Source organism: Diachasma alloeum, unplaced genomic scaffold (assembly GCF_001412515.2).
Source record: "Diachasma alloeum isolate Michigan unplaced genomic scaffold, Dall2.0 Dall_scaffold_00321, whole genome shotgun sequence".
Taxonomy (NCBI): domain Eukaryota; kingdom Metazoa; phylum Arthropoda; class Insecta; order Hymenoptera; family Braconidae; genus Diachasma; species Diachasma alloeum.
In genome coordinates this window covers 19,779-30,460 of record NW_021680460.1, presented here as the reverse complement: position 1 = coordinate 30,460, position 10,682 = coordinate 19,779, and the positions used below count along the sequence as shown (strand labels likewise).

Genomic DNA, 10,682 nt, shown 5'->3' with positions numbered 1-10,682 from the left:
CGGTTGCAATGAAGTGTTTGGGGAGATAAGAAATTTCCTGGCTTGTCAACGAATTCAAATGTTGATTTTCATAAAACTTTTTCAAAGATTTTTCTGGAGACCCAGCTTCATATCTAGCGTACCATTTTTTTAAGCGCACCACATTATCCACCGCACAATAGTAGTGGACAGGACTTCCATCATAAAGGCTATGATGATATGTACACTTTTTTTCCTCCTTCAGGTAATTCAGAACTGGACAACCAAGATCATTCAAATCGTCAACTGGTATATCTCTCTTGAGGATCCGATTCACACATTTCTTCTTCTCAGCACCTTGGACGTAGATGTAGGGGACATACTCCACCATACGATTGACAAAATCACTTAATCCCTGGTACTCAATATCGCCGGGAGTTTCCCAGTGCAGCCCGTGATGATGACGTGACAACCACTGATTTGTTTCCTTATATTTAGGTAGCAAATCATCCCATTTGCGAGGTGGGTCCACCAGAGCCCAGTCATGGAGAAAATTTCCATGTTCATTAACTTCCAATGCAGATATTGCGNGTTTCCTTATATTTAGGTAGCAAATCATCCCATTTGCGAGGTGGGTCCACCAGAGCCCAGTCATGGAGAACATTTCCATGTTCATTAACTTCCAATACAGATATTGCGAATGCTTTCACAATGAACTGATTTCCAATATCTTTAAAACCCTCAATATCAATAACTACCGCCATAGTGCTGTTGTTCAGATGCGAAACTGACTGAGATCACCCCTCTATCTTCATGTCTTTATGCGTTGTCATTTAGCATCATGGCGGATCGGTTGAAATTAGCCCTCTCCACACGTTTCTGCTGGAGGGGTAGATGAAGCGTTGTCTCGAGACAGTCACGTTTTTACAATATTAATTTAATAATTTTTGTTATTGTCTGGCCAACTCGCAATGATGAAGTCTGTCAGACGGAATTCGAAGAAAAAAAAAACTTTTTAAACATCACAGAGGGTGAATACCTCTCTTGCGAGCGCAAACCGTTGTCGATTTTTCCGCGAAGAATTTTTCAGTTGACTTTCTTAGAAATATAACGACGCAATCGGCGGCACCCCTGTGGAATGATCTCAGAGGGCGCAAGCTACACCCCAACATGAAAGAGTCACGTTTTCATAATATTAATTCAATATCCGTTATGGTGGAATGATTACATTCCATAGTGTGTCTGGTTAGCATTTCTACTGGTCCATGGTACGATGACCGTTGGACAAAATGACGGTTAAACAAAATGGCGGTTGTGGTGGGGGTATGCCAAAAGCGATCTCTGACGTATGAGATCTGGTGGCTTTATAAGCAGCCCCCCAGACCCACTGTTCGGTACATTCCGATTCAACGAGCTAAGGTGCATAGTGCTCTCCTTTTGTGTGATGTCTGATCACGAAATAATTTCAACTTTAGAAATCGTTACAGTTCGTCAATTCATTCAAAATATGAAATTCACCGAGAGATTTAAGAGAAATGTGGAGAACGAGACCATCGAATCAATTCTCTCTGCAGAGTCAGATGACTCTGACAACGAGAGCTCCACTGATGGTGAGTTGGGCTGATAGACCTTTCCGGAACATCTTCGTCTGAAGTGAATAGTGAGACAGGTGATACAACTACTTGGGATTCAGTTTTCAATGAAATACTTGTTCCACAATCATCTGGAAGTGGTGGTGGGACAGCGGCTTCGGACACATCTGAGTCACCAATGGAGCCTGACTCAACAATTGATATGGAAGAAGTGCACGATCCAATGGTCATTCCGGAGGATCCACAGAATACCGCTGAGGTGGCTATCACGATCCCCGAGTCACCTGAGAGCCTTGAGTCAGTAGAGGGAGGTTTGGATGTACCTCCCGAGGCAGCAGAGCAGGATGATTCAGCTGTTCCTATGATTCACGATCCAATAGAGGAGAGTCCAATCATGTCTGGTGTTTCAGACTCTCTAGAGAGCCTAGAGCCAGCTGAGAGAGGACCAACTCTGCCTATTATTCCAGACTCACCGGAGAGCCCGGAGCCAGCAGAGAAAGGCCCAGCAGTGCCTACTATCCCGGACTCGTCAGAGAGTCCAGAGCCAGCAGAGAAGGGTTCACTTGATATCTCAAACCCTCCAGAGGTTGACACGCTGGAGAAAAACTCACCCATCATTCCAGAGAGCTCTGAGTCAGTGGAAAAAGACTCACCTGTCATCCCAGAGATACTCGAGAACTCAGAATCTGGAGAAACATCAGAGACTCTTGCACCGGGAGTGGAACCAGTTGTGATTCCAGAGGATCCTGGGACTGCACAACCAGGCTCAGCTCCAAAGTGCACTACAGGATCGGATGATGACTCAGACGATGATGATGAACTGGTGAAAATTTTCGTGCCTAAAGAATGGGGTGAGGAGCTGTCTGAGAAGGCATTGAAGAAAAAGCTGAGAGGAGTTATCAACAGACATTTCAAAGTTGGTGGCACTTTCGTCACGATTGGTGATGTACGAGCTAAATTATGGTTTTGTCCTCACGGCCACGTCTACTTTCGTCCAATGAGCCATTTCAAGTTTCCTGAGAGATTGCCTGCCAACATGGAAATTCGTCACAAGGTAAATTTCTGATAATCATCACCAAAATCAATGGACTCAATGAAGAAAATGTATTAATAAATTGTTTTTCTCATTTATCTGTTCCAGTTGTAAACGATTCTGACATTCCAAGAGAGGAAAAAAAAACTGCTTTTGCTGTATGACGAGAAGATGGGACAATTGCTTATGCTACGAGAAAACATTTTTTCATGATGTTTAATTATTTTTCCATAATAATAATTCCACATTATGAGTATAAAACTCATTTACGGACAAATTGATCGCAGAATCCCAACCGTCGATAATTCCTGAGAAATTCAGTAGGTATTTAAGATTTAAATAAACACAATCGTTGCTATAAATGGATGTGCATTTCCATTGAGTTCGCTAGTGTAATTCCAAGATGGAACGTAACATCATCCCCTGTGCTAGAATAATTGAAATTCTGGAATATGCTTACCAGAATGCACTCTCTCAAGGCATAGACAAATGGATTAATCGATGCATCCGCTATATTCTACTTTATACAAAAACTCTCACCAAAACTAGTCTCTCTGTTGGTGAGAAAAATCAAATTCTATCGACAATCGCACGAATCCAAGGATACCAGGAGAGTTTCAGGAATAGACAACGTCGAGGAGGTCGAGTGCAGGTGCCATCAGGTAGCAGAGAAGAAACACTCACNCATTGAGTTCGCTAGTGTAATTCCAAGATGCAACGTAACATCATCCCCTGTGCTAGAATAATTGAAACTCTGGAACATGCTTACCAGAATGCACTCTCTCAAGACATAGACAAATGGATTAATCGGTGTATCCGCTATATTCAACTTTATACAAAAACTCTCACCAAAACTAATCTCTCTGTTGGTGAGAAAAATCAAATTCGATCGACAATCGCACGAATCCAAGGATACCAGGAGAGTTTCAGGAATAGACAACGTCGAGGAGGTCGAGTGCAGGTGCCATCAGGTAGCAGAGAAGAAACACTCACAGATCGAGTACGCTGGAGGGATGGCCCCTTAGCCTTCCAAGGTCGCATACGCACTGGTACTGTGATTAATCTACAAAACAAGGATCCAGCTGCCTTTCTGAGTGATGCCAAAGAGTTAACAATTGTGCGTTTGAAAAATGTTCTCGAGACTAATGGGAATATGAAAGTGAACAGTATATTAGCTGGTAAATTTCAAATAAAAAAAGAAGAGGTCATTACCAACGAAATAAAACAGTTTAATACGAAGAATGCAATTATTCTACCAGCTACAGACCTGGGGGCATGGTTTGATGAGAATGTGATTGAACCACTGCTTATAAAAATCGAGGATTTCCAAGAACGTGATTCAGGGTGGGAATTGATCGAAGTGCTAAATTTAATGATTAATATCAATCGCTATAGTCCACTCGCTGCAGGTTTATCGACTTACGCAGAGCTACCGTCTCATATACAGTGTAAAAAAGCCGTTGTGAATATAAGAAATTCAGATAAATTCTGTTTCTTGTGGTCAGTTATTGCGGCTCTTCATCCAGCGAAGAGAAACAGATGTGTTACTTCATCATACCTACATTATGCAAGTGCAACTCTACCCCTGTAATCAAGCCTGAAGAGACTTGATTACAGGGGTATCAATTTCCCCATCTCTTTAAGTGATGTTCTTAAATTTGAGAAGAGAAATGATTTAGCAATCAATATTTATGGTCTTGAAAGTGGAGTGAACGCTGAGACGGAGATAGTACCGTTTTATCTCAGCAAAATGGAATTAGAAATACCTTCAATTCATTTATTACTTTTTTTGTACGAGTGTGCATTTGCCAGTCAATGTACAGCCAGTTTATCACTTCGCGTGGATTAGTGATCTTTCAAGACTTGTTAGTGCGCAAATTTCAAATCGCGACCACCGTACATGGCTCTGTGATCGGTGCTTGTGTCATTTTCGGGAGAAAAAAAGTTATGAGGATCACAAACAAGACTGCTTTGTTATCAACAAATGTAAAATGATACTACCGTTGGAGGAGAATAAAATCTTGAAATTTCGAAATCATAAATTCAAGGAACCAGTGCCATTCNCATAAATTCAAGGAAACAGTGCCATTTGTTATTTACACTGATCTGGAGTGTATTTTACAACCGATTGATGATTATGATGATGCTGATAACAGATTGTACCAGAAACACATCCCTCACAGTGTCGCTTTCTACTTACAGTGTTCCTTCAATAATAACCTAACTCTCTTTAAAATCAAACGTGGCGCGGATTGTATCATGTGGTTCATGAATGAATTAAAGAAGACGGGAGAGATGGTAAATGATATATTGAAGACTGTTGTACCAATGGAACCACTTACCGACGAAAAATCGCGAGACTTTGCAACTGCTCGAGTGTGTCATATATGTGAGAAGCCTTTCAGTTCAACAGATATAAAACATCGAGACCATTGTCACTTCACAGGCAGGTATCGTGGAGCGGCGCATGCTGGTTGCAATATAAATTACAAAAATTCACAAGATATCCCCATAATTTTTCATAATCTCTCAGGCTATGATGCACATTTTTTGATTAAAGATTTGGTAAAATATTTTGAGGGACCGCTAGCGTTGCTTCCACTAACCAAAGAGAGATATATTTCATTCAGGAAATCTATTCCACAGACGAAAGTTAGCTTGAGATTCATCGATTCGTTCAGGTTTATGGCAAGTAGCTTGGAACAATTGGCATCAGACCTGACTGATGTAGACAAGACTATTACACTGGCTCATTGTGATGATGATGAACAATTCCATTTATTAATGAGGAAGGGTGTATTTCCCTATGAATACTTGGATAGTTGGGATAAATTGGATGATCGAGAACTGCCCTCAAGAGAAGCTTTTTTTTCGGCACTGAACAACCAAACGATTTCAAATGACGATTATGCACATGCGTGTCAAGTTTGGGAGAAATTTGGTCTCTCAACACTTGGTGAATATTCTGATTTGTATCTGAAAACTGATGTGTTACTCCTGGCTGATATTTTTGAGAATTTCCGGAAAAGCTGTTTTTCCGTGTACAAACTAGATCCACTGCATTATTATACAGCACCTGGACTTGCGTTCGATGCAATGTTGAGATGCACTGGTGTGGAGATTGAACTTTTCACAGACGTTGATAAACTCTTATTCATTGAAAAAGGTATCCGAGGAGGAGTAGCTCAGTGCACTAATCGTTATGCTCATGCCAATAATCGTTATATGGGTGAGAATTACAATCCAAACGAAGAGGAATCATATCTTATGTACTTTGATGTGAATAATTTGTACGGTGCAGCGATGAGTCAATACTTACCCTGTGGTGCATTTGAGTGGGAAAATCCCGAAGGATTCAATGCTCTTCATGTACCTGATGATTCTCCAACTGGATATATATTGGAAGTAGACTTGGAATATCCCAGAGAACTTCATGATGCACACAAGGATCTACCTCTATGCCGTGAATATTTTGTTCCTCCAAATCGCAAGAATACCAAGTCAATGATTACTTTGTATGCCAAAAAATCCTATGTTATACATTACAGAAATTTGAAACAAAGTTTGAATCTTGGAATGAAATTGACGAGGATCCATCGAATATTGAAATCCAAGCAAGCAACATGGCTCAAGCCCTATATTGACCTGAACACAGAAATGCGGAAAAAATCGACGAGTGAATTTGAAAAGAATTTCTTCAAATTAATGAATAATGCTGTTTTTGGGAAAACCATGGAGAATGTAAGGAAGCACAAAGATGTCAAATTAGTCACCGAGTGGGGTGGAAGGTGGGGGGCAAGAGCTCGCATCGCTCTGCCTGAAATGAATTGCACGCGAATCACTTTTAATAAACCGATCTACATTGGATTCGCCATTTTGGACTTGTCGAAAATTTATATCTACGATTTTCATTATAACTATGTGAAACAAGTGTTTGGTGAGCGTTCAAAATTAATGTACACTGACACAGACAGTCTTATATATCATTTCAATGTTCCTGATATTTATGAGTTTATCAAACGAGATATTACGAAATTTGATACTTCCGATTATCCCGCAGAGAATTTTTTTCAAATGCCAAGAGTGAATAAAAAAGTGATAGGTTTAATGAAAGATGAATGTAAAGGGGAAATTATGACTGATTTTATAGGCCTGCGTGCCAAACTCTATACTTTCAAGGTTTTGGGTGATTTAAAAGAGAAAAAACGAGCGAAAGGTGTGAAAAAAGCTACACTGAGGACAATTACATTTGAAGATTATAAAAAATGTCTCTTTCAGCAGAAAAATCTTAAAACATATCAATTTTTGATTCAGAGTAAAAAACATGAAGTTTACACTGTAAAACAACAAAAATTAGCCTTGAGTTCTAATGATGACAAGAGAATCATAACACCTGGTTCGACAGATACTGTACCTTATGGATATCATGAATAAATCAACAGAGTTTCGAGAAAATATTTTGTTTTTTATTTCAGAAAATTACATTTGATTAGCATCTATCCAACTATTATGTGTATCATCAAATCCCAACCATTTTACAAATTCTTTCTTCCCCTTCCTTCTCAACACTTTCTCCACAAGAAACACATCTGGATGCTTCACTCCACTCAGTTCCTCCTGATAAAAACCTCCTTTGATTGCTTCATTCTTCCCATCCACAAGTTTATAGGTGACAGGATTGGTCTTCTGTACTTTCTGAATTGTGAAAACTTCTGTTGTCCAGTTGGGGGTGTATCCTTTCTCGAAAATTGTTTTATACTTGCTGATTCGCACTTTATCACCAACCTTGAATTTGATTTTCTTCGTACGATTTATCGGTAATTTCTCATATATATGTTTCAACAAAGATTTTTCATTCTTGATTGTGACGTCTTTCGGCTTCATTTTGATGGTACGATGTTTTGTATTATTGTATTCAGCTACTAAATCATCAACAATGTCAATCCACTTGTAAGTCCCAAGAATAGAAAACTGCTTCCACATTTTATTCTTCAGCGTTCGATTGAAACGTTCACATATGGATGCCTTGACATTACTGAAGGTTGAGTACATGCTTATTTTATTCTTTTTCATGAGAGCTTGAAAATCTTTATTGTAGAACTCTTTGCCCTGATCCACGTGTAGCTTTGTGGGAACACGGCCTTCTTTCAAAATTTTATTCATAGCACTTGTGACATCAGCAGCGTTTTTTGACTTGGTGGGAATGGCCCAGGCGTACTTAGAGAAAATATCTATGACAGTGAGGAGATATCGGTAATTTTTGTTGGAGTTCGCATATGGAATCATTTCCACAAGATCAGCCTGCCACGTCTCATCCAGTCCACGAACGTCAACATGTCGTCGCTTGAAATTTCTTCGAGCTGGCCTATGAAGCTCTTCAGCTATTGTCCGTTTCGTTAGATCCATTTAATTGTTTATTTAACTCTCCGATCTTGTGCCAGTATTCCTTCAGTTTGCCCTCAAGATTCTTCACACGTTTGCGTATTGCTAGCTCACGCTCATTTATAACTCTACTCTGAGCCGTTAATTTCTCTATAAAATCGGCCGCCACACTTTTTTTCACCTCATCGATTTCTTTCCTCAGATTTTCACGCAAAAAGTGCAGAGAAATGGCATCAAATTCTTCCACTGGATCAGCGATGTTGCATAATCTTTTGCCCTCAATACTGTAATTTCCATCGAGTGTACGTTTAAATCCATCACCTGGTGGACCTCTCCTAGCAGCAGTGGTGGTCTTACTGCTGTATGACAACTGCCGTCCAAACACATCGACACTCATGATGTAAATGAGACATTTTGTATAATGTCAGGTCCTAATATATGATTTCAGCCTCACGTAGTTCTTCAATTATAGAGAGAATTTCATTGGTATGACTGGTATTACCGGCCGCTCGAGATGCTGTGAGGAGACGGAGTCTATCCACCAGTTCATTTGGATTATCCCAGTAAATGTAGTCCATCCTGCTTGTTGTTGTCTTGGGGGCAATCATGGAGTGAGGCAAAAGAGCTGTCCCAGTTTTCGCTGGAGATGAAACCAATGCTGCGATGATATTTGTAAATTTTTCAGTTGGGTTTCTATCTCGTAGAGCCTTGCTGGATTTATAATACAGACGATGTGCATTCGTATGATGTAAAATTTCACCATAATGCTCCTTATCTGTTCCAGTCACATGTATCATTTCAGGATTTTTATCAAATATTAATGTCAATAGACCTGTTGTCAACTTATACTGCTTATCACCAACTGTCATAGAATCTCCATTGAAAGTCACTGTTTTATTCCCAATTTTCCAATTTTCATTCAATTTTCGACCACCAAATTCTTTATCCAAGTCCTTGTCTTTTGCCGTTCCAAATCGCTTGAGATAAGTCTGGAGGTGATTTTCAATTGTATTCGGGACCATTGTTTCATCCAATGACTCTTCCGATTTTGATCGACTTTTTGACCTTGAATCATTAGCAAATGACGATGAATTTTGATGACTTGTTGAAGGTAGTGCACGAGCTGGAGTGCTGACCACAGCTTTCTGCTGGAAGTCATCTCTATCTATCTCGTCAAATGACATCCCTGCTGTGTTGTATAAATCATCACCATCGTCATTTGATGATGAGTGGAAACGTAACAAACGTTGGTCAATCTTTTTTCGTCTTTTTCTCATATATTCTTTTTTATGCTGCTGCACACTCGTTTGATCAACCAATTTTTCAAGGGGTGTAATTACAGGTTTCAAGACTTCATTTATAGCACGCTCACTAGTGTCTTTACCAAGTTTCAACGTATTATATTTGCGACGAATTGTTTTACTTGCCTCAGCAATGTGATGCAGAACGTCCGACTCAAGTTGCAAGTCTTTACGCTGCATGCTGAAGGTTATACGTTCCATTCAACACTGCCTCAAATCTCCATGTTTAACACCTATTTATATGCACATAGCAATCGAATCCTTTTCGATACCACCCCTCATACAATTCACAATCTTTATTAATTGTGATAAACCCATACTTATCAGTACTCCAGCACGCTGCACACAATTCCTTGAACTGGGTATATGACATATCAGTATTGACATGATCATGATAAATGTGTTTCAAATTCATCTCATCCTGACGAAAGAGTATGAGCAAATTTGTATTATCACGCACCAAGTGTTTTGGGATACAAGCGTAAGTCTGACAGAGATAGAAGCACTCTACATCTCGATGTCGACCCACGCAAAAAAATGTTCGCATGTTATCTTGTTTTTCACAGGCAACATCATCGAATATCATAATAGAGTTGGGTTTAGTCTCCTCAGGTTTAACCACTTCATCATGATCATTGAAAGGAAAATAGCCAATCACTTTCACTGTTTCCAATAACTTTTTCAAAAATTGATATTTTGGTTGATTTAGAGATTTCGAGTATACGTAAACATTTTCAAACTTCAAACCATTAGGGTGTGTAATAAGTGCAAACAGAGCGTTTGTCTTTCCACAATTCNATATTTTGGTTGATTTAGATATTTCGAGTATACGTAAACATTTTCAAACAACTTCAAACCATTAGGGTGTGTAATAAGTGCAAACAGAGCGTTTGTCTTTCCACAATTCGAGGGTCCACATATGACTGCTCGTACACTATTGGGGAGGAGGGGACCGTGACGATTTTTTCGCTTATCTTTCTTTTTATCAGTAATTTTATCGAAATTCATCACAGGCAGCTTGGCACTTTGCTCCTTGAACTCCATCTTGACGACTGTCATCGAAGCCTATAAATACGCTGTATTTATGGACTTTCTATGAGTCTCTGGGAGAACATGGCTGCGTGCAAACATGCAAAAACTCGGAAGGGTAAAGGTGTGGTGAACGATCTCATTAATAAATTACCCATTGAACTGCACGTGTCTGGCTATCAGGACTGTGGACCTGGAACGAAGTTGGTGAAATGATTGGCACGTGATGATCCTGTTATAAATCCTCTGGATGCCGCGTGTAAGGAACACGATATAGCTTATTCAAAGAACAGAGAGAACTTAACAGCTAGGCACGCAGCTGATAGAGCCCTCGCTGATAAAGCTTGGCGTCGAGTTCTAGCCAAAGACGCGAGTCTTGGTGAGAAG

General features: G+C 39.8%; 2 protein-coding genes across 2 annotated transcripts; one reads left to right on the top strand and one right to left on the bottom strand.

Annotated features, from left to right (window-relative positions):
• Positions 1-1,247: 1,247 nt before the first annotated feature.
• On the top strand, positions 1,248-2,697 carry LOC107040134 (altered inheritance of mitochondria protein 21-like). Its single transcript, XM_015260075.1, has 4 exons — positions 1,248-1,281; positions 1,533-1,568; positions 1,652-2,604; positions 2,692-2,697. Exons 1-4 carry the CDS (start codon positions 1,248-1,250, stop codon positions 2,695-2,697), a joined length of 1,029 nt encoding a protein of 342 aa, XP_015115561.1.
• A 4,365-nt stretch (positions 2,698-7,062) lies between these two features.
• LOC114841317 lies at positions 7,063-8,362 on the bottom strand. The gene is made up of 2 exons (XM_029126240.1): positions 8,080-8,362; positions 7,063-7,964 (listed from the first exon to the last, which is right to left on the bottom strand). Exons 1-2 carry the CDS (start codon positions 8,360-8,362, stop codon positions 7,063-7,065), a joined length of 1,185 nt encoding a protein of 394 aa, XP_028982073.1.
• Between the last annotated feature and the right edge of the window lie 2,320 nt (positions 8,363-10,682).